Source organism: Podospora pseudoanserina, chromosome 1 (genome assembly GCF_035222485.1).
Source record: "Podospora pseudoanserina strain CBS 124.78 chromosome 1, whole genome shotgun sequence".
Classification (NCBI taxonomy): domain Eukaryota; kingdom Fungi; phylum Ascomycota; class Sordariomycetes; order Sordariales; family Podosporaceae; genus Podospora; species Podospora pseudoanserina.
In genome coordinates this window covers 3118137-3146045 of record NC_085920.1, presented here as the reverse complement: position 1 = coordinate 3146045, position 27909 = coordinate 3118137, and the positions used below count along the sequence as shown (strand labels likewise).

General features: G+C 53.3%; 7 protein-coding genes and 1 non-coding gene across 8 annotated transcripts; 2 read left to right on the top strand and 6 right to left on the bottom strand.

Annotated features, from left to right (window-relative positions):
* Nucleotides 1–42: 42 nt before the first annotated feature.
* On the bottom strand, nt 43–5128 carry QC764_108870 (uncharacterized protein; the record flags this gene model as incomplete). The annotated part of the gene is made up of 4 exons (XM_062942154.1): nt 3326–5128; nt 3089–3243; nt 213–3024; nt 43–155 (listed from the first exon to the last, which is right to left on the bottom strand). Exons 1-4 carry the CDS (start codon nt 3567–3569, stop codon nt 43–45), a joined length of 3324 nt encoding a protein of 1107 aa, XP_062805077.1. The 5' UTR covers nt 3570–5128.
* A 1856-nt stretch (nt 5129–6984) lies between these two features.
* UNG1 (uracil DNA glycosylase) lies at nt 6985–9649 on the bottom strand. Its single transcript, XM_062942153.1, has 2 exons — nt 8368–9649; nt 6985–8303 (listed from the first exon to the last, which is right to left on the bottom strand). The coding sequence occupies exons 1-2, from the start codon at nt 8760–8762 to the stop codon at nt 7466–7468; spliced, it is 1233 nt and encodes a 410-aa protein (XP_062805076.1). The 5' UTR covers nt 8763–9649; the 3' UTR covers nt 6985–7465.
* Nucleotides 9650–10397: 748 nt separating this feature from the next.
* On the bottom strand, nt 10398–13113 carry QC764_108850 (uncharacterized protein). The gene is made up of 2 exons (XM_062942152.1): nt 12208–13113; nt 10398–12143 (listed from the first exon to the last, which is right to left on the bottom strand). The coding sequence occupies exons 1-2, from the start codon at nt 12604–12606 to the stop codon at nt 10581–10583; spliced, it is 1962 nt and encodes a 653-aa protein (XP_062805075.1). The 5' UTR covers nt 12607–13113; the 3' UTR covers nt 10398–10580.
* A 1114-nt stretch (nt 13114–14227) lies between these two features.
* On the bottom strand, nt 14228–20605 carry QC764_108840 (uncharacterized protein). Its single transcript, XM_062942151.1, has 8 exons — nt 17604–20605; nt 17427–17552; nt 17108–17366; nt 16836–17061; nt 15462–16764; nt 14899–15389; nt 14501–14825; nt 14228–14316 (listed from the first exon to the last, which is right to left on the bottom strand). The coding sequence occupies exons 1-7, from the start codon at nt 17829–17831 to the stop codon at nt 14777–14779; spliced, it is 2682 nt and encodes an 893-aa protein (XP_062805074.1). The 5' UTR covers nt 17832–20605; the 3' UTR covers nt 14228–14316; nt 14501–14776.
* Nucleotides 20606–23946: 3341 nt separating this feature from the next.
* QC764_108830 (uncharacterized protein) lies at nt 23947–25065 on the top strand (the record flags this gene model as incomplete). Its single annotated transcript, XM_062942150.1, has 1 exon — nt 23947–25065. The coding sequence occupies one exon, from the start codon at nt 23947–23949 to the stop codon at nt 25063–25065; it is 1119 nt and encodes a 372-aa protein (XP_062805073.1).
* Nucleotides 25066–25080: 15 nt separating this feature from the next.
* On the bottom strand, nt 25081–26262 carry RRF1 (ribosome-recycling factor). The gene is made up of 2 exons (XM_062942149.1): nt 26142–26262; nt 25081–26092 (listed from the first exon to the last, which is right to left on the bottom strand). Exons 1-2 carry the CDS (start codon nt 26201–26203, stop codon nt 25273–25275), a joined length of 882 nt encoding a protein of 293 aa, XP_062805072.1. The 5' UTR covers nt 26204–26262; the 3' UTR covers nt 25081–25272.
* Nucleotides 26263–26400: 138 nt separating this feature from the next.
* On the bottom strand, nt 26401–26485 carry QC764_0010670. The gene has a single exon. It is a non-coding gene; the product is annotated as a tRNA-Val (tRNA).
* Nucleotides 26486–27384: 899 nt separating this feature from the next.
* QC764_108815 (uncharacterized protein) lies at nt 27385–27834 on the top strand (the record flags this gene model as incomplete). The annotated part of the gene is made up of 2 exons (XM_062942148.1): nt 27385–27555; nt 27636–27834. Exon 2 carries the CDS (start codon nt 27649–27651, stop codon nt 27832–27834), a length of 186 nt encoding a protein of 61 aa, XP_062805071.1. The 5' UTR covers nt 27385–27555; nt 27636–27648.
* Nucleotides 27835–27909: the final 75 nt, after the last annotated feature.

The window sequence follows — 27909 nt, the reverse complement described above, 5'->3', positions numbered from 1 at the left end:
TTTTCGCCGAGATCTGATTGGAAAACCGCAACTGTATCGCTCCTAACGACGAATCGGAGGCGGTGGTGAGCGAGCACCTGGTCCGCCCATGCCTTCCTGATTACTGGTCAACTCGGCCACTCTAGCCTTGATGCGGGCTACCCGGGACTCGATAGCTGGAACAGACCGTTAGTTGGATTCAATCATGGTTGGTGGGCACAAAAAGAACTTACTCTCTTCCCCGCTGGTGTCCCCATCGGTCTCGTCCTTTCTGGCGAACCTGGGAGCAGGTCTCCGCATCTCTGGCGATACTGGCGGCGGTGGAGAGGCAGGAGAAGCTGGGCCACGCTGGGCCGCGCGCTCAGCAGCGTTCTTACGAATCTGAGCCCAGCGATCCATCGCCTCGGGTACGGCGGGCGCCGGCGCTGGAAGCTGACGCTTAGCTGGCGCAGGTGCAGGTGCGGGTGCCTGTTGCTTGGGAGCTTGTGGCAACGCAGGCGATGGCAGAGGGGAGCGGGACGAGTGCCGGGCGATAGGAGGGGGCACGGCATCATCAGTGTCGGTGTCCTCTTCATCCGGAACAAACGCGGGCTGGTCAAGGAGAGGTCCCTGATCAAAGCGGGAGAACTCCTCGCTGGCAGTGGCAGCATCCCGGGTGTTGACGCGGGACACATCCTCATGAACAGACGGCTCATAGGTGGGTTCGGTCTGAGGCTCAGGAGCAGCAGCCACTGGGGCGGGAGCTGGGGCGGCAGCAGGAGCCGCCGCGGGAGGAACCGCCTTGCGAGCAGGAAGGGCCGTAGCCGGCTCAACTTTGGGGGGCAATGGCTGAGGAGTTTCCTGCTTCGGAGGTTGCTCAGGGGCGACGGCCTTAACGGGGGCAGCGGCAGCGGCAGCTGTTGGGGAAGCAAGCATGGTGTTGAGCTGCTCGGGAGCGCTATCAGGCACCTTGGATGACCTCCTAGCACGACCAAACAGTTTCCTGAAGCCGCCGGTAGCAGTGGGACTCTTAGATAATTCCTTCTGCAGCTTATTCTGCTTCCTCTCCGGGCTATCGGGCTCGGGCGAAACCATTTGCTCACGAGTCAACTCCATGCTAGTGACGTTGGCGACCTGATCCTTGGGCTTGGGTGGAGGCGCAGGCGTGCTACGACCTCCACCGTCAGATACCCGTTCGACAGGGTGGACATCTTTGGGTGCTTCCAGCTCCTTCTCTGTGGCCCTGGGCGTCTCTGGGGTCGGCGTTTCTGTCCGAGGAGTAACAGTAGCGGGTGCGGGGATAGTGATCGGGGCAGGTTGAGGTTGCGGTGTTGACTTGGGAGGTGGCTGAGGAGGACGCTCATTGCCATTTGCAGCAGGAGGAGTGGTTCCGTTGACGCTAGAAGCTGTGCTACCGCCACGGCCGGCGCTGTTATCTGCCAAATAGGCCTCTCTAATCGCGTCCTTGTCATACTTGTTCGCCCACTTGACAGCCGGAGACGCCTCATTAAGGATGCTCGCCTGCAGTGTGAAGACGCTGTTGGTCTTCTCGTGCATGTAGTCGGCATCGCTCCTCCCCCTCCGCTCCACGGCCTGGGGTTGGGTCTTTTGCCTCTCCTGGGCCTGGAGCTGTTGCGCAGCTGCCTGAATCTTGGCTTGCTGGTCAGGGCCAATGCTGGTCTTGCTGAAGCCCATGGTGGAGCTCGTGTTCAGGTAATTATCGCTCTTTTCCAAAGCATGCTTTCCTGCGGTCGACTTTCTCCTGTTCAGGCCAGAAGTCTTGGAACGGCGGGTCCAACTGAAGAAGCCCTTCTTCTCCGCAATGTAGGCTCCCTCGGCCGGATCAGGGGCAGCGCCCTTGACGATTTCCTCCATGACCAACCAGCGACCATCTCGAATAATAGTCTCAATCACGGCACAGCGCCCAAAAGTAGACTTCCTTTCCGAAGTCTCCTCAGGAGCCAAACTGGTCAGCCAAACCCACCAGAAAGCATCATCAAGATCGAAGCGGGTGATGCTAGCGAGCTCGCCAGGTTCAAGATGGGTTTCGTTCTCGAGTCTCGGTCTGTGGGACTGCGAGCTGCGTTGGCGGAGGTTCGTCTCGATGGGGGGAAGGACCTTGTCAGGCGGCAGCAAGTGGCTCGTGTTGTTCTTCTCGTCAACGAAACCCGAAGACAAAAAGTCGGCCCAGGATGGTGTTGTTGGCCGTCCCAAGTCGTTGCCAGAGGCGGGCGTGTTCCGCATTCCCTGCTGTCGGCGTTGAACTGCCAGCGAGTCGTCCAATTCGTCTTCCTCCTCCAGAGCACTCGCAAACCCAATGTCCTCAAATCGAGACCACGAAGCGTCACGAAGACTGGTCGAGTGTTTCGAACTCGAAACGGCATGTGACTGGTTCGCGGCCGAGATGGCCCGAAGAACTCTGACGCACTCCTCGGTCAGGGCCTTGATGGGATCCTCGTATTCAGACCACTGCTTCAAAGCTCGGTCGTCGTCGCGGTATTGGAAGTGGTTGGCTCGTCTCAAGAGGGCAAACGGTGTTGGTGAAACAGTATCGACTATCATGGCAACCCTGTAAGTAGATGTTTGCAAGAGATGGGGCCTCTGCGGCGGGTATTCGGTCTCCTGGAGAAGCTTCTGCAACGACATGGGTAGCAGCGAAATGCCGCCAACCACTGGTTCTGGCGCGAGGGATCTGAGGTATGCAAAGAAAAGATGGCTTGTAGCATCGGCAGCCTTGAGCCACGCCTTGTACGCGCCCTCGAACCCATTGGCCCTGTCGGCTTCGGTCTGCTCGAAAGCCCACCATGCAGCCATCCGTGAGAGCTTGCGCCCGCCGAACCCGTTCGTCTTCCCGTGGGCGGCAACTGCCGACAGCAGGTCGAAAAAGTGAAAGACGATTTGCGCCTGCGCCTTTCTGTTCTCAAAGCTGAGCGGAATAAAGGTCTTAAAAGAGTCTCTGGCCAGGTTCGAGTCTTGCTCTCCAAGGCTGAACAACTCATAAGAATCCCACCCTACCACACCGCCCGGAAGTCTGCTCCAGCACCATTTCACAACGCCCGAGATAACCTGTGCCACAAAATCAGTATCGAGTCTCAAACCAGCACCACCCTCAACTCTGTTTCAGTCGTACCATGGGCTCCGTCATGCGCAGCTCCTGCGCCAATGCCTCTCCATACAGTGTTTGGGCGCCATCTCTGTTGCCGAAAAAGTGTCGCACAAAGGTGCGAACAGCACTCGGGTCCGACGTTGGTCGGAAGGGAAGTAGTAAAAAGGGAAGATCGAGAGCTGCAAGCTAACCGTTAGCGAATTGATGGGGGAGTGGAGGGCGGGCGCAGCAGCAGCAGTGCCGAAATTGATGTCATCGTACCTCGCGCCTTGAGCTCTTCTGTAGAAAATCGAAGCAATTCCTCCACCTCCTCAGGGTCGACCGTCTTGCGAGCCCAGGCGTCGCCCTCCCATCGTGGTTTCTTTGCTAATTGGTCGTCGAGATCGAGCTGGCCCTTTTTGGATTTCTTCCCGTCCTTGCCCTTGAGGCGGGAGAAAAGACTCGGCATCTTGTTCCAGAAGCGTGTCTTGGATTTTGGAGGGTCAGGAGTGGAAGACCGAAACATTCAATGGTCGAATACTGGGTTGAGCGGGGAAGAAAAGACGGTGGGTGGACGGCGGGAGCTGGCGTAAAATATGCTATCTTTTGGAAGAAGAGAAAAAAAAAAGAAATATTTATTTGGTCGGCGAGCTCACAGCTGAGTGGGCGAGCGAGAGAGCAATTGGCGGCGGTCTGGGGGGTGTGGTGGTGGTGGTGTCTCGATTGGGCAGTACGTCCCGCTAAACAGCAAGGCTGAGGTGGCCAGGGTATCTAAGGTATCAGGTATCAAAAGAGAGAGGCAAAATGAGTGCTCGGAGAAGGAGAATTTGACTGAGAATGTTGAAATGGTGAGAATGGAAAAGAGACGATTGTCTTCCACTCTCTGTCTTCAGGCGGGCGGCGAGCTGTTCTTCAGGGGCGCTGGAACTGTGATGGCGGCCGGGTCGAGCAGGCCCCCAGGAAATTGCTTCACTGGGTCGGGAGGGCGCGTGGGTTCTTGATCAAAGTAGCGTTTCGCGGGGACGTGGGCCAAAAGTGACCTTGTGTCTTGGGTGACAGGCTGAATTAGGTTTAGTTGCTGTGTCGAGCTGCAATTGCTAACGATTTGCTGCAAGCCCGTTCAGGAACAGACCAGGACCGAATATTATATTTCTCAGGTGTGAAAGTGAAGCTGTGTTCCGGGCCCCGGGCGCTTGATTCTTTTAAATGAGCCGCGGCGCTCCCTCTTTTTCTCATCTACTGTGTAGTACCTCCAGGCACAGATGATGAATGAGCCAACTGGTTTTTCCTTCAGGGAGAGAGACGGGCTGTTTTTACGGTTTGAGGCTGGGGTGTCCTCATGGATCTCTAGCCTTGAAGATTGGGTGCCAGGCTGAGTCGCTCCCTCCTGGAGTTGTGCCCGACGCGGCGACGTTCGTGACAAGTGGGGGTTGCTCACAGGGTACCTGCCTGTTGTTGTGCCTCCGTGATCTCATTCCCTTGTTTCATCCTGGCTCCGCTGAAATTCGAGACTGGCCATCCTGACTCTTGACTGGGCATCTTTTTGTCTCCAGCATTTTTTTATTCTTTAATAAGAATATCCCGAATCCTGCACACGTGGGAGTTCATAAGTCGCCAGAGAACTACTCCCAAAATGTCAAATATTCCAATACATACACACACACACACACACACACGCCTCCTCGACCACATCCGCTGGCCGCGACCCCTCTGTGGTACCCTTGAGATGAACATGGCTCGCTCGGCACTTGATGTAGGTACAAGACATCCACTGCTCGGCTCACTTACACCGACCTGCAGCACCCCAGACTACCTTACCAGACAAACCTCCACCTCCACCGGGGAGATGTTCGCCGTTGTCTGTACTCCATCCTCTGGCCGATGCGGAATATCACTGGAAAGCGTTGGGGGTGGGGCTGCCCTCTCTGTCCAACCGCTCGTCATGGACTGATGATACTGCTCCTCCGCACGATCCGGGGAGTGACAACACACATCAGCTTCATTGGCTGACGATGAGCTAACCTTGGCCGAGAAACAAGCTGGAAGCTCCCAATCTGCATCTGTGTTGGCAGCGCTGGTCTCTCGGTGCCCGGCCATAGGACGGTTCCAGCCAGCAAAAAGTGCTCCATCTGCACGCTTCGCTGTCAACCCGACGCCATTCCCTCCATGAACAAGAGTGCGATCACCGCCATGTCTCCGGCATTCGGGCAACCAACCAGACCTAAACGCATTGCACTGAGACACGGCTACTGACTGTCTGCTCCCCAGCTATCGACTCGGGCATGTTGAGCTCCGGGTTGTGGTTGGAGGGGGAGCGGCATGTCGGAGCATGCCCGCATGAATGCTACCACCCTGGACTGGACCTGCATGCGCTCGCCTGCAAGCTGTCAGTCAAGAAGCAGCAGAGCCCTCGCTTTGGCCCTTGACAGTAAAAATCATGATCGGACGAGCATGCACGGCATCATGCTCGTGATACCTACAGCCAGCTTTACAACATGGAGCTCAAAGCCCGCTAGACACTAGCCCTCGCTACCGTGAAGTTCTCGATCAACAACACCCCAGCCATCCGTCGACTCGGTAACTCTCGCGCCGTCGCAGATATCCGTTCGCAATTCGATGCAAGCTTCCAGTCCATGCTGCGATCCCGTAGCTTGCCGAGCTATCTCCCCCCACTCTCCCCAAGAGCTGGCATGACCCGGACAACATCGGCCATGTCGCAGCTTGATCTCCAGACCCTTGATCGCCGCCTCCCAGCCAATCACGGTTCTCCTTCAGGCAGGCCGCCTTCCTGTCTAGGAACTCGGCTTCTTCCGGTGTAAGCTTCTTTTAGACCCTGATGTGTTCTTGTTATCATCACAAGGTAAACACCGGGACTACATGTTGTCCGTTACCCCCATTTTCTCGCCGTGGTACGGGAATTGCGGCTCTCAGACTTAGGGGATCTGCTCTCATGTTGTTCCAGCACCATCCCCGTACTCGTCAGCATAGGATACCCCGGGCAGGCCTCAACATCTGCCGGCACGCTAACCCTCAGGTGCGGATGGCACAGACTCGACGACAAATGCAGGAACAAATACAGTGATGTCATTATTAAAGATGCAGAGGGGTCATTACTCGTGCACCATCCCGTCGGTTGTGCCTCCGTTCACTCGTTTGCTGAAACGATCAAGTCTGCGTTCTTGGTGTGAAAGTTCCCGGACAGTATCACCAAGGGAACGTTTCGGCCGACCTGGTAAAGCTGATCTATGGTTTTTGATCTGACCATCTGATACCGTGACTCGGAAGCGATGCCGGACGGTTGTTAAAGAAGACTCGAACCTCATCGGCATCGGGAATTCGTTATCGGGACTCGGGCCGGGCCGATCCAGAGAAGTGTGTCCACTTTATTCGAGAGATTCGGTTGCCAACCTCCTGAGACCGGCGGCGGCTCAATTTCCGTTGGTATCACCGGCTGGGTCACACAAGTTGCGAAGAAGCAAGTTACAGCTTTGACGGAAGAAACACCAAACACCGCCACCGAATTCTCGGATGGCGTTTTTTCGAGCATGCAGAGAGGCTGCGTGGTATTTTCTGCGATCGGTTCAGGGGGGCGAGTGAGTATTTACACAGCAGGGCGCACCAGAACACAGAGTACAGAAGCTGGAACACGCCACTTTTGACTGCCCCGGAAGCTGTCACTTGAAGCCCCTGAGTTGTACAGCACTTGTGTGGTGGGCAGTATGCCACTGTATGGAATGTCTCACTGGGCGAAATATATCTGGTGAAATCTCCGCCACGGGCGTCGCTATATGCGGCCACACCAGAGCTAGAAAATGGGAAGATTGGCTGGTGGCGTGGCACTTGGCTTTCCCAGCCTTTTTGGGAGAAATCATTGGCCTTGACTTGACTCTAGAAATAAAAACCACAAAATGAAACCGCAAATCAAAATAACAATGTTAGAAAAAAAAATTGATGGTCATCTCAAACGCTCCTTGATAGATATATATCTAAACAACCAACAGAGTAACAAAACACGCAAAAGCAAACACCATATGCTCGAATTCCCAGCCGAGCAACTTCCCGCCAAAACATAAGGTCTGAGAAAGTCAAATTTCCTTCCTCTTTTTCATAAATCCATACAAGCCCATCCATACGATGCTAACCCATCCCTGTTTCCTTTGCCAAATTTCATCCTTATGCCATATATCATTCTTTGTGTTCCATCATAATAATCCTGCAAAAACTGACCGCAAAAAAAGCAAAAAGTTGGACACCTCGCAGCCCGGGGGAATATCATCAACCTTGATACACCCCGTCAAAAGGCCCCCTCTCCAACACCTAAACACTGCTCACAAAGCACACCAGCCTGACCCTTTCTGTCAAAAACACCTCCCGCAAAACAAAGGCGTTCAAAAACTAAAAACAACCCACAACCCCTCCCCTTTACAACCCCTTCTCCCTCATCAAAGCATCCCACTCCTCCTCCTCCCCCGGATCCACATTCTCCCCATCATCATCCCCCTCCACCTCCTCCTCCTTCTTCTTCTCCTTCTCCTCCTTTGGCGAACAACTCCCCCCCTTCGGACTCCTACTCAACCCCCTAGCAATCTCATTCAAATCCACCCTCCGTCCCATAACCGCCCCCCTCACCACCTCCTCCACCCGTTTCGCCACCTCCCCCTTCTCCACCCTCGGCCTCGGACTCGGCTCGTCACTCTCCAAGACACTCTCCCCCTCATTCAGCGCCCAGTCCACCCTCCCCTTCAACCCATACCTCTCCCCAAGCCACTCATTCGCCTTCCTAAAGTGCCCACACTGAAAAAACCCCCTCGACGCGCTCAGCGGAGAAGGGTGCACACTCTTCAGCACCAGATGCCTCTTCTGATCAACCTTTAGCACCCTCTTCCCAGCCGGTGTGCCCCACGCCAAAAAAACCACTCCCGTTGTTCGCTTGGCGGCGACGAGATCAATGCACTTTTGCGTAAACTTTTCCCAGCCGCGGTTGGAATGCGAGTTTGCCTCGTGAGCGCGGACGGTAAGGCACGTGTTGAGCATGAGAACCCCACGTTTGGCCCAGGGAGTCAACAGCCCGGCCTTGTTGGGGGGCGGGTTGAACGAGGGGTAGTCTTTCCCGAGGCAGGTATATATGTTTTTCAACGAAGGGGGCGCAGGAGTAGGGGGGAGGACACTGAACGCCAGACCGTGGGCTTGGTTGTGGTTGTGGTAGGGGTCTTGACCGAGAATTACAATCCGTGTGGTTGTGAAGGGGGTGTGTCGGGACCTGTGATCATTATAACGTTAGCAAGGGATGGATGGGGATGAAGGAAAGAGGGGGGAAACAATACCAAGAGTAAATATCCTCCTTTGGGGGAAAAATCTTTTTTCCAGCAGCATACTCCCTCTCCAAAAACCTCTTTAGATCCAAAAACTCCTTTGTGACGATTTCATCCTTCAGGTGCACCAGCCAGCTCTCGTCAAGGGTGTCAATCTCGAGCTGCAGCAGCCTTTTCTGCTCTGGCGTCAGGGTGGCCACCCATTTGTCCTTGTCAAACCTCGCGGCGGCTGGGTCGGTGGGCGCGGTGAAGGATGAGTTGGGGGTGGTGGGGAGGCCGGAGCTGTTGGTAGCTGACGGTTTCGCCGCAGGGGAGCTCCCGAAGAAAGACATGATGCTTCCTTGCTTGACCTTTTTCGCGTCGGCTCCACCTGTTTGGGCACCGGCTTTGCGTTTGAGGGTCGACATTGTGAGAAGAGAAGAGGCGAAAAAGGAAGGGATTGATCGAGGTGGGTTTGTGGTGAGGACAAGAAGGCGGTGACGGTGAGGTTGTGGTGGAGTCGTTGCTGGGATATGTCGGCGGAGACGGAGTAATAGTAGTCGGTGAAGAAGGGAAGAAGAAAACAAAGAGGTTGTAAAGGTGAAAAAGTGTCGAGGGAGAGTCCTTGATAAAGAAGCTATTGTCACTGGAGATAACCCCCCCTCCCCTCAAAAGGGCTACAGAAAGTAATATTGTATAAAGTCGTGAGATTTTTCGATTCCTCAACGCAAAGTCGAGATCAAAAGGTCAAAGTGAAAAAGAAAAAAAAAAGTCAAAGTCGAAGAGTGAGAGAGGGAGAAAAAGGGCCGTCGTTGACAAGACAACGAAGGCACAGACAAGCTCAAAGTCGGTGTAAGCTGTGTGGAGAAATCTGAAGAAAAAAGAGGAAGGAAGTTGCGATTGGATTGTTTATCTTTCACGCCAAACACCAAGCAAGCACTGCTGGATACAAGACAAGGTCAAGGAGGAGGTCGCAAAGAGGAGGTCCAAGCTGTTGTTGTCCCAGGCACAGTCGATTGATTAATCACCCTTTCAACAAAAAAAGGGTCAAACAGCCGCGCTCGCTCCCAGGAAGGAAATCCTGCTGCTGCCTGCCAGCCCTTGCCAACAAGGAATACTATACAAATCAGGACCAGTTCAAAAATGCAGATGGCTGGCTGAACAATGGGGTATCCTCTTTTGTTCATCCCTATTTAAGTTAAGTGCTTCCTCTTTTTTTTATTTATCCCTCGCATTGTGATACGCGAAAAGACGCGGTCTTTTGGCGTCAGAAACTTTAAATCAATTAACACGTCACGTGGGTGCCAGGTCCGGGTCCAGGGCAGTTTCCAGATCTTGAAATTCTTGAAGTCTTGAACTTCCAGCCCGGTTTTTATGCTTGTATCTTATCCAATTGAACCCTCTCTCCCACTACATCAACTCGTCATAACCCCCCCATATATCATGACAATCCCATTATCATTCCACCTTCGTCACGTCACGTCACGTCACGTCTCCCCCTCTCGGCTCCCTCCTGCGTGCCTGCAGCAAAAAAAATGCACCCGTTGTCTCGTCACACGACAGGGCTGAATTCTCATTGGCAGCTCCCCCTCAGCCAACCGCCCAATCGTGCACCCCTGCACCCTACAAAACCACTTTAAACGCGGTTGCGAACTTGACGCGCTGAAAGCGTGACGGTGCAATTCGAGCGCGTCTCCTCCTTCCAAGGCGTCTGTTTCGCAAGCATGTAACCTACACCTCTCCACCCTCGCACAAAGTGCCAATTGAATGCCCGCCCGCGCGTTGCTCATCATCATCAAGTCAGGTCATGAGATCTAGGGTCGAATCTCTCTTAAATCCCAGGGTAAGCACCGGTAGCAGAAGAGGTAACAGCAGCCAAACACCACTGAGCCGCACTGTTGAAAAAACCACCATGCCATCCATAAAATATGCTACCCAGACACCAATATATATATATCACCTCAAAATCACAAACCCATACATATATGCCCCCCCTCTTTCTGCTTCACCTCCTGTGTTCAATTTATACAAAAGCTCTCCTCTCCCTCCCCCCAGAAAATATACATTACCCCCTTACCAGTTCAACCACCCAAACCACCCCAAAACCATCCACGTCGCCCTCCAAATCGTAGTCCACATTTCCCTCACCACCACCGCCGCAACCGTATCTTTTCCCTTGTTATAGCCCATCCCCCTCCCCTTCGGCCTCCACTTCTCCTCCTCCTCCCTCTCATCGCTCCTAATCTCTATCCTCGGCTGCCCCCTCCACTTCCCCTTGCTCTTCTCCCTGCTATGTCCATGTCCACCAACACTCGAACCACTCCTATCCCTCCCCTTCCCCCACCACTTCTCGAAGACCCCAACCCACTAGATGGAAACCCATACTCATCATAATCCTCCACCTTTGCCTTGAACACAGGCAGCAGTGCACTCCCCCTATACTGCACCCCCTGCACCTCCGGCTCCAGCGCAAAAGGCGTGAGCTTCAAAACCGGCACTAAGAACGCCCTCACCACCAAAATGATAACCGAAATGATCGCAAACCCCACGTAGCGAATATACGTGCTCAACTGACTGGGCAAAATGCACAAGTGCGTCTGCAGCGTCTGCTTCTGATCTGGATTAAGCGGCTTCCCCCCGCTGTCCAGTGGGTTCCACAGACTAACCAGGACAAACCCCGGTTTATTCACCCCCATCGCCATGCTGATACTCTTCACCGTGATCTCCTTAACCCTCCGCTGCTCCTCAGAGTGCACCAGCTCGCAATAGTCATGATCATCCCCCGAAAAGGCGTGAACCACATTGCCAACCTTCTTCAACAAACTAATCGACTGTTGCTCGTCAAGCACGTTCTGATACTGATACCCCCTCGAAACAGAAATGGCGTTCCCATGATCAGGCACCACCGGCCCCGTCTGTCCCTTTGGTGGTTTCGCAGGGGGGTGTCTCTCCCTCAGCGGGCCGCAGGGCGTCCCAGGCGGTCGATAAAGCGGGACATGGCTCAGCAGAATCGTCGGCAGCTCCGGCGTCTTTTCAGTACCAAGACTAGGCTTGTCTTTGAAATTCGCCTTATCCACCTCCTCAATCCTGTGCTTAAACTGCACCTCCGGCACCTCCCCTCTCATCATCCTCAGCTCCTTCTCCACCGCGATCGGCTTCAGCCATTGCAGCCTATCCAGAAAGATCTTGGTAGGCATGTAGATCGGCTTCAGGTCATGTCTGGCCGCCTCGGGCGACGCTTCCGCACTCATCGACACCGAGTCGACCGAAACAAACGTGTGATTCCCCACAACATCCACCCTGTTCCCTTCCCCAAAGTACGTCTCGAATCGGTTCCTCACGGGGACTTTGATCTCCGCCCCAAACCCCAAGTCGTGATTTCCTGGTAAGCTCGTGACGAACTTCCTGCGCTTGTGTTCCTTGCCGGATTCCATCCCCGACTTGATCCACGGCTTGATGAATATCTCCCCAAACCGGCCATACTCCTTCAGCCAGTAAAACTCCCCATAGTGTTTGTTCCAGCTCTTTAGGTATTTCTGTTCCGATTTCGGGTGTGGTCCCCACGAGGGGTCTCTAAAATCGCCGTGGGCCGTCTTCCATTCTCTGCCGCCGTCAAAGAGGTCACCGAGGAAGAAGACGCTGTCGGGGTCGAGCTGCTCCTGGAGCTGACCATACCCACGCTTCATGTAGTTGTCCGTCAACTTAATCGTCAGGGCTTGTATTGGCCATGGTCGGCCAGGGTAGGAATGAGGATCGATGAGCTGGGGGTCGGCAACGAGGGCTACGCGATGGGGTTGGGCGCCGGCGGGCTGTTGTCATGGTTAGCACACATGTCACCCTGCCTGCCAGAAGTAGCAAAAGGGAAAATCATACCCAGTTCTCCCAATTCTCCCACGCGCAGTTTTCCACCATGGAATGGAAAGTCCATCTCTCCCCCCAAAGCAACACCACAACCCAGAACCCAACCAGCAAATGCGGAACGCTGAGTATCCGATTATACGTCAAATTCCTCTTTATTTGGTGCACCGTATTATAAATCGCCGTAACCACCATCCGCCGGCCACGTTCGCGCCAGAACTTGACCAGAGCCCGGAGGGCCTTTTTCACAAAGGCCACAAAGTCCTCGACGAGGGAGGTGTTGTTGCCATTGTTGCTGGAACCGTCCCCACTGAAGAAATTGGACGAATAGCCGTAGGCGTGTTGATTCCAGCTGTTGGTGGATTGCTGCTTTGGCTTGTAGCTGCCGCCGCCATAGTTATACGGCCGGGCCATGACGATGATGCGAGGTGGTAGCAGCCATGCCCCTGCTGCTGCAACCGTTAAGTGTTCTTTCGTTAGGCAGGGGATAGAGGTGATTCTCGGTCCGGTGACGCTCGGGATCTAGGATCTAGGGTTTCGTGGGAAAGGTTCGTCGATCCGGAAGATGGGAAACGGTGGTTTCTGCCGGGCTCCCCAAGGTAAGGTTCAGGTCGGGTGCGTTAACGCGGGGAAAGGGTATCCGTAAATTAGACAAGTGCAGGGCCGTTTTATCCGTGTCTTCCGTCGAGCGTGTGTGTATTCTGGGAACGGGATGAACTCAATTCCCAAAATCAATCGAAAATAGCTCCGTTTAGTATAACCGCCCGTTTCTCTTCTCCTTTTCAGCAAAAAGAAGAAATAATAAGAAAAAAACAAAGAAAGAAATGGCAGGATGGAAAAGGCAAACTCAAAGCTGCTGACGACGGCAGATGTTCGTTTAACCCCCTGTCGACGGAACGGCTCCAGTTGCGGAGACGTGGGAGATGGAAGATTAGTGGATCGGAACAAAAGGCCCCCTGTCCCCGATGTTAGCCTCAGCTGAAGCGTGGCCAGACCCAGCATCTTGGGCTTCTCGGTTGACCCCCTTTTTCTCCACCAACCACCACCACCATTGCATTATGCTGGTCTGCAAAGTGTATAAACTCTCAACAGCGTCACACAGCAGCGTTTTGTTTTTTGCAGTGTGACAGCCAACATGGATTTTCGTCTCCGTATTCCGAGGTAACTCACCAATCTTTCCGAGTGCGCAATGATAGGTGCACATCCGCCCATCATCATCATGAGCGTCGTTGAAATGGAGCCCAGGGGTTCGTTGATTGAGCAGAGAGGCGGAGTCACAAAACAGAAACGTCACTCTGAAACAAAATTCCCACTGCCGTGGTAAATAAACGACACGAATTTCTCAGGTTTACGGAGCACTTTGCGGTCCTTTGATTATCCAACAGACCTACTGGCTCATCATCTCAATGATCGCAAAAATTGCTATATCAGACACAGGTAGCAACAAAACAGAAGGGTATGCTTAAAGTCGAAGTCTAGGCAGCACTCTAGTTTAAGCATATCCATCACCAACAAGCTACGGCCCCACAGGCCTATTCAGATGGACACGAGATGAACGGAGCTCACACATGACAGTCCCGAAATATATTACCCATCACACCTTGCCTCACATCCTCTTCAACTCCCATTCGACAAGCAGACGTCCTCCTCGGAGACTATCCGTGGGGGTATATTAAACTTCATGATCACAGATAGCCCCACACCCTAAATAGCACACCTGGTCCTCTCCAAAAGTCTGGTAAGCCTATATAGCCTCTCTACTCACTACGACATCGTGACCAGCGCCACACAACCTATCCGGTGCCATTCCGGATCTTGGCCATGATGTAGCCCGTTGTCATTGGAGACACTTCCAGTCAAGAGCCTCCTCGAAGAGTTACTGCTACACAACACACTACAAGCAAGCCAAAGACCAGTATACAAGCACACCATCACCACCTTCGCTACCGTCCTCCGGGTTACTTATCATGATATGCTCCTCACTACACGGAGCATCAAGACAAAGCACATGTCATGTGTGGGTGGGAGCAAATGTAGTGAATGTAACACAACAACGTTGGTGGGTAAGCTTCAGGATACTATCCAACCCAGACCAGCCCTTAGGCATCTTCCTTCCGTCCTTTTCTTCCCTCGCTGCAGACAACCCTCCCCACGCCCCTCCCCCCCCTGCTCCAAGAGGGCGGGCGGTGCCATATACAATGACGAAGCCTACTTAGTCGAACAACCAGAATAGCGAAAAAGGGACCCCCATCGTTACCTTCGTTCCCGATTTCCCCACCCTCCGTTCCCCCAACCCAAAAAAAAAAACCTTCATCAGTCGGGGAGGGAGGTCCTGCAGCGATAACTACCTATCCAGTGATGTGACCCATATCCATCCATCCCTGTTCCCATTACATGGCAAAAACCAAACAGAGGCCCCTAGCAGGTAGTCTTCCCAGGGGTTGTCGGTGCCATGCCCTTTGAAAAAGTGAAGAAAAAGAAAGTAAAAAAACAAAATCTCTCGAAATAATGCAATGCCGAAAAGAAGGTATCGAAAAAGAAGAAACCGAGAAAAAGAAAAGAGTCCACTTCTCGAGGAGGACGTCTAAAACACCCAAGTAAACGACTCCTTGACCTCAAACCCAACAGAGTACCTAATCACCATGTCAGCTCCATGTCAAACACAAAACAGTAAAAATGAAAGGGGGGGGAGAGATCGAAACATACTTGACATCCTCCGCGCTCGCCGCCACAAGCACCTCAAACCTCCCCTCCTCAGCAATCCACCTCCCCAAACTCGTGTCGAAATACCCAACCGCATACTTATCCAGCCCTATCCTCAAATGCTTCGTCTCCCCAGCCTCCAACTCCACCTTTTCAAACGCCGCCAGCTCCTTCTCCGGCCTTGGCAACCTGCTCTTCTCATCCCTCACATAGATCTGCACCGTCTCCAACCCGGCAACGTCACCGATGTTGCTAACCGCGACAGTAAGCTCGATGGTGTTGTCGGGGGTGAGGACCTTGGAGCTGAGGGAGGGACGCCCGTATTCAAAGGTGGTGTAAGACAACCCGTGACCAAAGGGGAACAAAGGGGCAATCTTTGTCCGGTCGTAGTGCCGGTAGCCAATGTAGAGACCCTCGCCGTAAACGACCTCGAGGTTCTCGCCCGGCCAGTTGTGGTAGGCGGGCGTGTCTTGAAGGCGTTTGGGAAAGGTGCACTGATGATATGATTTCGTTAGCAACATACTCGCTCGCATATATATGGTGATGAATAGGGGGTAGAAACCTACAGGCAACTTCCCACTAGGATTCTTCAACCCAAACAGCGCATCAGCCAGCGCATTCCCCGCCTCCTGCCCCTGATACCAAGCCTGGATAATGGCAGGCACCCTATCAGCCCAAGGCATCGTCACCGGTGACCCGGACTGGTTCACCACAACCGTGTTCGGGTTCGCCTTGACAATAGCCTCCACAAGACGATCCTGGCTCCCATCAGAAGGCAGGTCCATAGTCTGACGATCATACCCCTCAGACTCCCACTCGGCATCCAGACCAACGATAACAACAGCGACATCGGCAGCCTTGGCAGCATCGACCGCTTCCTGGAGGTAGTCAACCTGGTCTTCCTCCTTGAAGCCGATACGGCAACCACCGTACTTGTGCGTCATGTTGAACTGCTTCTGCTTGGCAATAGGCCGGAGCTCGTTGGTCATCTCGACGCGAAGCTCCACCGGTCTGCCGGCCTCCATCTGAACCTCGACGAGATAGTCGATAGACCCATCAAACATGGCCTCCCCTTCCTCTGTCCAGTCCCAAAGATCAAGCGCAAGTCGACCATTGACGAAGAGCTTGCCTGGGCCGACAGACATGAATGAGATGGTGTGCTTGCCAGTAGTAGTCGGCGTGAGATGGGTCGTGGCGATAGCCGACCATTCCGGGCCAACCTGAGCCAGAGGCGCCGAATCCCAAAGGAACAAGTCAGTGTTGCTCCGCCTCTGGGTGACAACAGGCTGGCCTTGGAACTGATCTCCCTTGTACCACTCGATTGTCACACCCTGCTTCCCAGTCCTATCGCTGCAGTAAGGAGATGCCACAGGGAGCCACTTGTGAATGTGACATCCCTGAGCATAAGTGACAGGTTGTTGAGCAACCCTTCGGATGCTATCAAGGGGAAGGGTGTTGTAGTAAGGGTTAAGACTGGCGCTTCCACCACCACCGGCGATGGCCCTGTTGGCGTTAGGACCAATGACGGCAACCTTGGCCGTCTTGGGGTTGATAGGCAAAATAGACCTCTCGTTCTTGAGAAGTGCAAGGCCCTGAACGCCCGCCTCGCGGATAAGCTCTCTCGTCTCGTGCCGATCATCCTCGCGTTCCTCTGCTTCAGCAGTCATATCGCTGCCCTTGACGCGCTCGACAAGGGTAAGCACATTCTCGGCTGCTCGGTCAACATCAGCCTCGGTGAGCTTGCCATCCTTGATAGCCTCGAGCACCTTTTCAAAGCGCCATTTGGTAGAGTAGGGGAACTCGATGTCACACCCATGCTTGACAGATTCCGCCGTAGAGTTGGTGCCGCCCCAGTCTGAGATGACGGCTCTGCAGGAGGGGTCGGTCAGTTGATCGTGCTCGCTTATCGCTTGGCTCCGATAATCAAAGTTGCCACTCACCCGTCAAATTGCCATTCTCCACGGAGAATATCTTTGAGGAGATGCTCGTTCATATCGGCATGAACACCGTTCACCAGATTGTATGAAGACATGACAGCCCATGGCTTGGCCTCGCGGACCGCGATCTCGAAGGGACGGAGGTAGATCTCGCGAAGAGGCCTCTCGGCAATCTTGGAGTCGATTGTCAACCGGTGGGTTTCCTGCTCGTTGCCAACAAAGTCTAGATCTGGTCAGTTTCAGTCTCCAAGATTGCTGAATATGTAGGTACTGACGCTTGATGGTAGCAGCCACTCCATTCTCCTGAAGACCTTGAATGTACTGAGCAGCAAGCTTGCCAGTCAAAAGGGGGTCTTCAGAGAAAGATTCAAAGTTCCTTCCACCAAGTGGGTGTCTGTGCATGCACACAGTAGGTGCAAGCAGTATGTTGGCCTGACGAGCCTTTGCCTCCTCAGCAAGGTGCTGGCCGACCTGACGGAGGATGTCCTTGTTCCACGTTGCTGCCAGTGAGATGCCGCAGGGGAAGAGGGCTGCCTGCCAACAGTGTTAGCGCAACAGCGAGGGAGACAACCAACCCCAGGGGCGTTAGCCTACCTTTGTTCCGCCCACGAAAATGCCACCACGAGCACCATTGGGCCCGTCACTGGTCTTCACTGCAGGAATGTTCTTCTCCGGAATCGACTTGGTTCTCCAAAAGTCTGCGGCGGTTAGCAAGGAGACCTGTTCGACGTCAGCATAAAGTCCTCTCGCTGGAAACCTGGTAGACCCCACCTTCTCCTCAAGGGTCAAGGTCGAAAGTTTCTTCCTCGCCAGCTCCCGCTTCTCCTTGACGGGAGCTAAGGTAGCGTGGTGCCGAAACGGGCTGTCAGGCGGTGAGAACTCAGTGTCTGGGGTCACATTGCTATCGACACTGCCGATGGGAGAGGCATTGGGGTCTTCAATGCCTGGGCTGGTGGCCGGGCTGATTTCAAGGCTCCCCACGGGCGTGATGGTCGTCATCTTGGCTCTCTTCTTCTTCACTCTTCTGGAACCAAATGGGGAAAGGGACGGAAGCCACGCCAGCCTGGGAAAGGGGGTGGAACAAAGATGAGAGAGGTTCGAGATTGGGGATCGAGGCTTGAACTTATCAAAGATCAAGCTCGTATCATGCGTCGAAGAAAGTAGAGTCACAGCACGGCTGTCTATCTCGTTTATTCCCACTTGGGACAGACTGCAAAAGAGGGAGCACCGAATCGTATATAAGTCGGGCAACACCCTCAAGGGGATCAAGATGGCCGAGTCTCTTTCCCGAACATTACCCGTGAGATATCGAAAACGGCTCAATGGGGGACCTCATGGGGCGTTATTACAAGGAAGAGGTTAGGTCCGTGGAGTACAAACGGAGTAGGGACCAGACTTGGGGGGATGGTATCCCTGTGGGAGGGGGGGACACTCGGCTGATGAACCTTTGAGGAGACATCACAGCCAAAAGATACCGCTTGTATATGTCACGTCCTCGAGCAATGGCGGGCGTGTGTGAGCAAGGCACCCAGGTTCAACCAGGGATGTCCGAACGGCACCGCAGCGTGGGGAGTGTGAGTGGAAACGGGAGTGAGAGATCAGGGCGGTCGCGTCACTTGATGGGACCTGTCCGTGATCTTTTTGATTGTTGCCCTCGGGTGAGAATAGCCATGTCGGTAGGAACGGACCGTATGAGCGGTAGCATTGTTTGCTATCCAGCTTAAAGCATAGGACGACCCGCAACGATTATTGCATAAGACGCTTGTTCTGACAGGCAGGCAGGCAGGCAGGGGGGATTTGGCCGAGTGGGGGGTGTAAACAACTGTGGGCTCCCTGGCAAGGCCAAGCCTGGGGCATCTTGAATCCCTGAACGATGCCAAGCAGCAGGAAACTGCGTGACTGTCCCTGGGATCGAGTTGACGACTTTTGTTGATATTGCCGCGATACACCGCAGTTAATTCCCCAGGAGACGCCGTTTTGAGGTCTAGACATAGCTGTTCTGCCACACCCTCCTGTTTTCATCGTGGTCAGCACGTGGCCAGCCCCTGTCATATGAAAATTGTGAGAAAGAAAGTAAAGATTTTGAGGCAAGGATGGAATTCCGTGCAACCTCGAGCTCACCAACCACACCCATGCCGCCGGGCGATGGGTTTCTAGGCTCCGCAGATCAGCCAGGCGGGAGGCAGGTAACGTGGCGACCATGACGGCTTTGCAACGGCGTCTCCAGACTTAATTGCTTGATCCCTGTCCATGCGGCGGTAGGTCCGTCTTGGTGTTGTGGTACTCCAAAAAAAAAAAACCAGTTGTTGAATCAATAGCGAATGCCACATTCTTACAACTCAATCATGAAGAAACAAAATATGGTGTCGGTGAAGAGCCAGCCAACGCAAATATGATGAAAGCCCAACGATGACAAGCCGATAATAACAAGCGCCTGGCCGAAAGAAGTGGGGAGTCTTGACTTCCCCAATAGTCAAAACTTCGAGAATAGTGTTGAAACAACAAACACAGAGGTCCAGTTTTGACGATGATGGTTGCCGGTCACCAACCCCACGAGCTCTCCTCCTCTAATCTATGGCCTCTCGTATCTTTTCAGACTGGTATGCTGGCATCCACAATCAAGTGCTGATCAATGGGGCATAATGATGGTGAAGCCGGCAACAACGAGCCACTTACCGGCTGTGGGTTTGAGACTCGTTAGGGAGACAGAACACGACGAAACAGGGTAACGGGACGGAGCATGCAATCGGAAACCATCAACGGCGGTTTTGCGGAAACTGGGCATTTTGCGGGGAAGGCAATTCCTGCTGGTTGAGGTCCTGGGTGGCCCGGTGCGGATGCGGTGAGGATTTCGCTTGGAACGGGACTCCGGGCCGGTATCCTCGCAGAAAGGCGGGCTGCAAGGCGGCGGATTGGTTGCTTGCGGAGGGCACGGCTCCTCTTGAGTAGGATGTGCGTGTGGTCCGCGGCAGCAGGTCACTGCCGCCCATTTTTATATAAATGGTGGTGATATCGAATATGAAGGCCATCGACAGAATCCAGAATAAAGGGACAAAATGGCAATTTGCACCTGATGCCCGCACCTTAGCGGCATGCATGCTTGTTAATGAAGGTACCGTCTGATCTCGACGGCCGACCAAGCGGTGGCGGTTGGCGGGTTGAAGTGCAGATGCCGTCTGAAGAGGGATGTATGTGTATCTAATCTTCCAGGATGTTGCGAATCCGGGAATCTCATCAACTGCATGGTCAGATGTCTCTGCCTGCCCATCGGAACGGCGAATCTGGTTTCCATGAACCAGAGATTGATACTTTACGAACAACAGCTGCTCGGTGCTAAGGTAAGAGGATGTCGGGCTTCATTTCAAATCTGTTAGCTTTCTCTTCTCAGACGGTGCCAGCCACCCGCATAAACGCATCCAAAGCTATGAATATTCCAATGGCGAGGTTCAGGATGGGGAACCAGTGCCGGTCTTGGTCGGCGAAATACAACCACCTGCTGGGTCTGTTGCAGGAGCTAACGGCATCAAACCCGGTGGTCGGAGATTCAAGGTGTGATCCTTGGCAAGGCGCGCAGTTGTTGGTGGTTTGGTGTTCCTGGTGTGGAGGCTGTTTGTTTTCTCCGAGAGGTGACGACACGCTGCGGACCATAAGCGCAGACCACAGACGCAGTTTCAAGCACGACAGTCAAAGCTGAACAACAAATCGGAGAAAATTGCTGCTCAGGTATGTACAGTAGAACATCGTGAAGCCTTCGAGAAACAGTGGAATCCAGGTCCCTAGTAAAAGCTTTGATCACTACTAAAACTCCTCTGGAGGAAGCACAGACCACGATAAGATCTCGAAGCAGGGGCCGCTGCCTAGTCCCGCTGTTCCGGATGTGGCTGCTTCGTTCCCGATTATATCTCACTCACGTGTTTCGAGACTACCATCAACGACGTCGAAGTGTGGAGTGTGGACATGTCTGCGCCAATTTCCAATTATTATTCTCCAGCATGCCGAGTTCCCAAACCTCAGATCATCAATCCTGAAGCCTTCCTGTCTTCCCGATCGGCCCGGTTTGGGGTTCCCGGCTCTCCGTCCAGCTTTACAGAGACCGTTGCATTTTTCAACCATCCAACAATGGCCAACTGCTGGTTTCCGATACGGATAGTCCTCTTCTCCTGATTCTTTCTGGCAATGAAATGCCAATCCCATCTGAAATCTTAGGACACATTCATGCAATAGCAGCCGTGCTATGTCCTCGTCGTCTCAAACAAGTCTTGTCCATTGGCTCGCCACCCCCCTTCGCCTACGCTGCGATACCGTTGGGCGGCTTTTGGACTGGTGGCTCCCATCTGCATGTTTTACCTGCTTGCTACCTTGTCGACAATCGGTCCCGTTGCATTCCGGCCTGTCTCTGCATGCGATTGTTCCGAATGGTGCCCTCCCCCAGCTTGACGGGTGCTCCTGGCGCACTGTCTGGATAATACTACCCCCCAGGAGAGCCTCATTTGGTAAAGGCCAATATTACTGGGTCACATGGACTTGGATATCTACCAAATGGAGGGAGGACCCCCGTCCAGAGGCATAGGAAACACCACAGGCGAGGCTGGCGCATATGGACGGCGGAATATAACCTTCCACCATCGCCGATTGATCAACTGGTGATCTTCTCCGTTTGGTGTTACGCCCCAGACTACCTGTCACACAGTTTTGCGGCACCATCTCCCGTCACAACCGGGAAGTGGGGAGCCTCGAGAGCTCGAGCTTCCTATCCTGACTTCGCGTTCAAGTTGACTTGGCTTCGTGTTGACTGAGCCCCTGGCCGTCGACAGTTTCATGCTAACCGCCCTTCACTTCGAGTAACCTCGAGGCTGAAGTGTCCCGTCCGGTAGCGAGGTGATCCTTCGAACAGCAGTCGACCCTGTTTATGCCAGGGGGCTTCTCGGAATGTTTATCCGTAAGAATTAGGGCTTCTAGCTTGTTTGTCCACGATGGCAGCATCTACTAACTGAGCCCTATGCAGATAGCTGCAGTGCTACCTCGTGCATACCTTAGTTCCAAGTCGCTACGACTAGGAGTTATCCTGTCATCGAAGCTAGTCACAGCATGTTTGACCGGCGGTTGTGTGCACTTTGGGGAGCTCGGTAAGAGAGGCAAGTGAATTGCTATGGTTTATTGAAACTGACAACTAACGAGATGGTCTAGTCGATCTTCTCAGACCTCCCTAATATGTCCTTCTTCAGGCTCAAATCAAATCCAAAGATGGCTCGGAGAGCTGGGCCGAAGAATCTCTATCCCACAAAACTCAATGGATTCATCCTTCCAAGCTGGTCGTCTGCTCCAGTCATGATGTTGACATTCTGATAAGATCTACGCCATTTAGGCTCTTTACAATCGCCACCACCATACCGCAGCAATACCCACTTCTCGTCTATAGTACCTGGAAGTGCCCTTTCTCAAGCCCGGGTAGGGGTCTGATCGGAAGCGAGATCCACTGTCGACTAATATACAATCTATGCTGTCGAAGCATGCCGGTGGGCCGACCTCGAAGCGACAATCCTCTCAGATGAGGAGATCTAGCCAGCACGCATGAATGGTTGTTGCTGTACGATACGCCACCAACGAACGTATTGCCAACTGGACAACTCGCCAACGGCTTCACAACAAACCTTGACAGATCTCGGACGAAAGCTCGAGTTCATTGTTCATAGGCTGCAGCAAGGGAAATGAACGATCTGCTGGAACATAGCATCGACTACCTCCAAACCTCGTCGCTGACCCCTCGTCGACTCCTGTCAACACGAGACTCGCCAGCAAGCGAGGGCGACGGCCTACTGTGGAGGCCACTCCATCTTAACCGCCCGATGTACGGGACAACTTGAGGAAAGTGGGCAATGGCACCATGCGCCGCCGAACCGGCACCACGGTCGATTTGACGCCTTGAATCTCATATATCAGCTGCAGGCACTCTATTTGCGTGGTCTGACGCGTGGGTATGGTGCCGCTACCTCTTATCGCATCACCGGGTGCTCCGAGCCTTGTGTCTATAGCGCGGCAGTTGTAGCTGTCACAAATCTTGGAGCCACAAGGGCTAGCTGGGTGCTGTCTTGGTCTGTGTTCAGACTGAACCCTGGTGTCCTGAGAACAGGCAAATACCCAAATTGCAAGACGACTTGGGGAGGAAGGCGATCTGCTCAAGCGTTTGACTGGGTTTCTCGGTGAAACGTCACATCTGATCTTTTCGCTCTCAGTTGTGGCGTTGAGCAAGCTGAGAGGACGACAGTTCGGTTAGCCACGCAAAGGTGATATCGGCTCCTGGCGGGGACCGGTCGCTCTCACCATGATCGGGTCTGATGCTCACCACTTTGCATACTTTAAACGATGTCACAAGATCGTTCCAACTGCTTGCTCAGACCAATATAAGGGAACACGGAAACCTTTTGGTGGTACTTGCATTGATCCTGCCTGCCCTCTTGGAATGCTTGTCTTCCCCGACATGAAGAGCTCGGCTCTTTCTGTGGACCATTCAATCGGATTTTATCTGCAGAATCTGACATCTCAGGTAGGTATGTCTTGGGAGCTTGAGTGATGATATGCATTGGCACTCCTGTGTCAGTTCGGGAGAAATCATCATGATTTTAGCACATGAGCTGCTCACTTGACGTTCAGCACATGCATATAACACCATCAGAATTGTTCAACTAAGAGAATGAATGATGTTTTGAGCTGGGAAGGAACGACACTGCTGTTCTAGTAGAATATCTCTTCATGGTCAGACAGTATTAGCTATTATTCTATTCGCTCAAAAGCAAAATATCTTCACCACTCCTAACCCTCACCACCAACCCAGTGCGGAAATCCAAAACATCGTTGCAAGTCAGCACAGGCCAAGCATGGACCAAGCTCCCAAACCCCAGACCCACCTGTCCCCAGAATTGACCAATCACACCCCACCAACATTTTCCTTTCCTGCTCAACCCCATCGTCAAACGAACCTCACTGCTCGCGAGCTCGAAACCTCGCCGGTGTTGTCGCCGACTGTTTTCCGCTCACCCAACCTTTCTCACCCTCAAACGTCGCCTATCTGAGGGTTTTCAACCCATTCCCCAAGGCGACAATTTTTTCTCTCAACATGCCCCGGCAGCAAATCCTCAGGGCCGGTGCCCTCGGGCGTCGTGCCCCGCCGTCGACGACAACAACCTCCGCCGTTACCCGCAGCTTCACCACCTCGGGCCCCCAACTCGCCGAAGAAGACAACAACAACAAGCCCACCCGTTCAATCTCCGCCGCAACAAGACTCACCAAGATCTCGACCGGCGCCGCCGTCAAACGCCCCCTCGACATCCGCACCCTCCGCGCCAACAACACCGGCCCCAGCGCCAGCCCTTTTGGGAAAGCCCCCTCTGCTAGTGGTGCTCCAACCGGGGCAAAAATTCTCAGTATCAAATCCCTTCGTCTAGCTGCCCGGTACACTCCCGGTGGTGGAGCCGGGACTGTAGGACCGAGACCAAGCACTGGGTTTCGCTCCAACCAACAACAACAACAACAAACTGGATTCCGTCGTGCTGGTCCCGGTGCGGGGGGGAGACAGTCAGGCAGTCGATCTGCCCGTCTAGGCGGGAAGTTTACCCGTGGTGCTGGTGGTAAGGGAGGAAACAAGCAAGCCAGGAAAGAAAAGCCCAAGGAGGCCAACGAAGGAAAGATGGTTCTTTCCGAGGCGGAAAAGGCGGTTGTGGATCGGTACGAAAAAGGAGAAGTCGTGCCGTTTGTTCCTAAGCTGAGGAGGAAGGATCTGAGTGGTTACGGCGGTGGGCTTGCTACCTCTGCGCAGTGGGGGAAGGTGCAGAGTGTGATTCAGACTATGAGGCTTATGGGCGGGGGCCAGGCGTTCAACAGGGATAGTGGGGTTACGATGGATATCACTGCGGTTAGGAAGAGGGCGTTCAAGGAGGGGAAGCCGATTTTTTTCAACAGTCAGGGGGAGAGGGATTGGTTGGAAAAGGGGGAGAGGTTTTTTCCTGGACGGGCCCCGCTGAAGGCGAGGGAGGCGGTGTTAGATTTGGCTGTGTTGGGCAAGTACAAGGAGGTGGGGTATAAGGAGTTGGGGGATGTGAAGGGGTTGATTGAGAACTACACGGGGAGGACGTGGAGTTATAGGGGGGAGGACCAGAGGAGGTTTTTGGACAAGGTGATGAGTTTGTTGCCTACTGAGGCGGCTAAGGGAAGGGGGGGTGCCCAGAAGAGGGCTTAAACAACAAAAGACAGTGAGGCTGTCGATGTAACATTAGGTATATTACTGTGATATGAATTTAGACTGCAAGAAATCTTTTGTGTAACTCGTCCTTTTTTTTTTTGAGATGGCACATGAAACGCACACTGGTATACTTGAGATCCAACGCCTCGTATGGGCAACAACTATCTAACAAAACATCTACAACCTTTTTAAGACCCTGGTCGTCTATTTGGCCTTGGACTGGATAGCAGCCACGACCTCCTTCTCTTTATTCGCAACAACCTTCATCCTCTCATCTTGAAGCTTTTTCAACGCCTCCTTGATCTTGAACAAGTCATCCTTCAGCAACGACTTGTTCTTCTTGACATGGGTCTCGTGCTTGTGTGTTTCGTCTCTGAGCTTATTCCTCCACTCGGTGCAGAGATCCTTTGCCCTCTTGACCAGGTCGTCGACCTTTTCCGGCTCGACCGTCATGGTCAGCTCGAGGGGGTTCTCCTCATTTCTCTGGGGCTGCTGGTTGAAGTCTGGCGACTTGAGGACGGCCGAGATGATGGGCTTGACGGAGGCTTCCTCAAAGGCGAGGATGGACCACCGCCGGCCGCCTAGGGGGGCGACGGTGGCGAGCTCCTGGAGGCGGTACGCGACGGTGGACTTCTTGTCGAGGGAGACGGGGATGGCGCCGATGGACTCGACGTTGAAGCGGCCGGTGGGGGAGCGGAGGAGGGCGAGCTGGGAGGTGTAGTGGGATTCTGTCTTTTGGAAGAGGGCGATGAGGGGGTCGAGGTTGAAGGGGTCTTCGGCGGCTGCTGAGGGTTGGGCTTCTTGTTGCTGCTGCTGGGCTGGGGCACCGCCCTTTTCTTTTTTGTTGGATTTCTTGCCGCCTTTTTTGCCTCGGGGGTCGTCTTCTTCGGGTTCTTCTTCTTTGCGGTTACGTTTTGAGAGGGAGGGGGAGTGAGAGAAGGACCGGACGGGGAGGGTTTGTTGTGGGAGTTGTTGGGGGAGCCATGGTCTTTGAGCTTGAGGGAGGAGGATGCAGGGGGTGGTTCTTGGGGTTTCTGTTAGTGGAAGTCAATGGAGTCTTGGGAGGGACGTACCTGAGCACAGCAGCCGTCACGTTTCTGCGGACGAGGGAATTGGCCACTCTGAGTGAGTTCATTTTGTTTGGTTTGGTCTGTGACACTTTCAGTTGCTCCACCTGTAGCTCTCAAGGTACCGTCTGATCTCAAGCTGGCGGGGAGTTGAGCTTTGGGTGCAACCACATTCACTGATAAGATAAGAGCTTGCCAAGATGCGGGCCGCTCCCGTTTGGTCCTGTCATAAACTCAATTCCGGTCCACATCCACCAATCAAATAGGTTGCGTGGCCCAGTGGTTAAGGCATCTGCTTTACAATATCCCAGTATCGCAGAGGATCGCAGGTTCGATCCCTGCCGCGATCAATTTTTGCCTTTTTTGGCTCCTGTTGTGTTGCCATCCGTTTTGCCTCGACTGTCTGAACCTGTCTTGATTGTTTACTTACCTCTCAGCTTGACACAGCTACATTTCATAGGGTCTCCCACATGTCATAAATCACATTCCATCCTTGAAGTGTTGTTCAGAATACCGGTGAAACGACTCGAACGATTTCCTCAATTGGATATCACCGACTATCGATTTTACTGTTTTCTTATCTTGCACTCTGAAAAAGTCGTTTGCTTGCCCCAGCATCAAATCACTACATTCAGATTTTTACGGAGTCGGAATGTCTTCGACATCTTCAGGACAGGCAAGCCCACGAGATACCTCCACGAAGGATACACCTGATCACACCTTCGACGTACTACTTCCTACTCTCCAGGCTTAGCTCCAATTTATTTATGTTACAATCGCTCTTCAGACGCAATCTATCAAAAAGCCTCCACTTTGTTAACTGACTTTCTTACTCGCTCGAACCCTGGTGGTGAATAACAAACACAACACCTACCTGCACTGTTGATACCAGAAGCCGGAAAGTGTTCAAGGTCACGTTGACTGGTTCTTCATCTTTGAACTGAAAAAACTCATACCGTTCATTGGTTTAGATCAAGTACATGTCGGCGGTGCTGCTGTCTCTCCAGAGCCTCGTCCCAACTTGCCAAAAGTTACACAACAGTCAGGATCTCGAAGAGGGAACCCTGAACTTGTCTCTCTTGGCTCGTTGGAAGCGATATTGCCGGTCCCCCGAGATGGCAAGCCGAAACAAGAGCGAGGGTTATGGCATATAACGCGTACCCAAGGCACCTAGTGGAAGAGGAAGGGGAACCTTCGATATATAAAGGTAAGCCCTCTCCTTCTTGACTCCCCTCTCAAACATTTTCGTCCTCTCTTAATGGATTCGTTGTTGTCGTCAGTTATTGTAACACTCGTCACTGCAAATACCTAACAAGTCAAACACACCTTTGGATCTTCCAGTTTATTCCATCCTCCTCAACGTCAACAACATCAACAATGCCACCAACAAACCCAACCCACCAACCGTCTGGTTCCTCTGGTATTGTGTAAGTCTTTACCATCACCATATCCCTTGCACATATGTCCCGAGACTGATAAGGTAACATGAGACCCCCGTAGTGCCCCCATCAGCATGGACCGTATCGGCGAGAAACGATGGAAACGCTCTGTACCCAATGCGAGCATTATCGACGTTGTAATAAATGTCTGGAGATCGAGGATACAAACAACTACTGGGATACCGTTCCATCAGGAGCTCTGCTGCCAGAGACAAGAAGAAATTAAGCAGAGTCGTCTAGCAGGTTCAAGGCATGGATGAAGTTCATGGGGTGGAAAGATTGGAAGATGATCTATCGTCGTCATGTCAAACCTCCTCTTCTCAGTATGAAGTAGA

What these genes read in the sequence shown, in the direction of transcription:
- QC764_108850 (XM_062942152.1), bottom strand. Translation starts at nt 12,606, where the DNA reads ATGGCCCGGCCGTATAACTATGGCGGCGGCAGCTACAAGCCAAAGCAG. An exon ending in GGGAGAATTGGGAGAACTGG is followed by an intron (nt 12,144 to 12,207) that starts GTATGATTTTCC and finishes CCATGACAACAG; the next exon opens with CCCGCCGGCGCCCAACCCCA.
- RRF1 (XM_062942149.1), bottom strand. Translation starts at nt 26,203, where the DNA reads ATGAACTCACTCAGAGTGGCCAATTCCCTCGTCCGCAGAAACGTGACG. An exon ending in GTGACGGCTGCTGTGCTCAG is followed by an intron (nt 26,093 to 26,141) that starts GTACGTCCCTCC and finishes AGAAACCCCAAG; the next exon opens with AACCACCCCCTGCATCCTCC.
- UNG1 (XM_062942153.1), bottom strand. Translation starts at nt 8,762, where the DNA reads ATGTCGACCCTCAAACGCAAAGCCGGTGCCCAAACAGGTGGAGCCGAC. An exon ending in AAGGAGGATATTTACTCTTG is followed by an intron (nt 8,304 to 8,367) that starts GTATTGTTTCCC and finishes TAATGATCACAG; the next exon opens with GTCCCGACACACCCCCTTCA.
- QC764_108840 (XM_062942151.1), bottom strand. Translation starts at nt 17,831, where the DNA reads ATGACGACCATCACGCCCGTGGGGAGCCTTGAAATCAGCCCGGCCACC. An exon ending in GGAGAATGGCAATTTGACGG is followed by an intron (nt 16,765 to 16,835) that starts GTGAGTGGCAAC and finishes CCCCTCCTGCAG; the next exon opens with AGCCGTCATCTCAGACTGGG. An exon ending in GCGAGCGCGGAGGATGTCAA is followed by an intron (nt 14,826 to 14,898) that starts GTATGTTTCGAT and finishes CATGGTGATTAG; the next exon opens with GTACTCTGTTGGGTTTGAGG.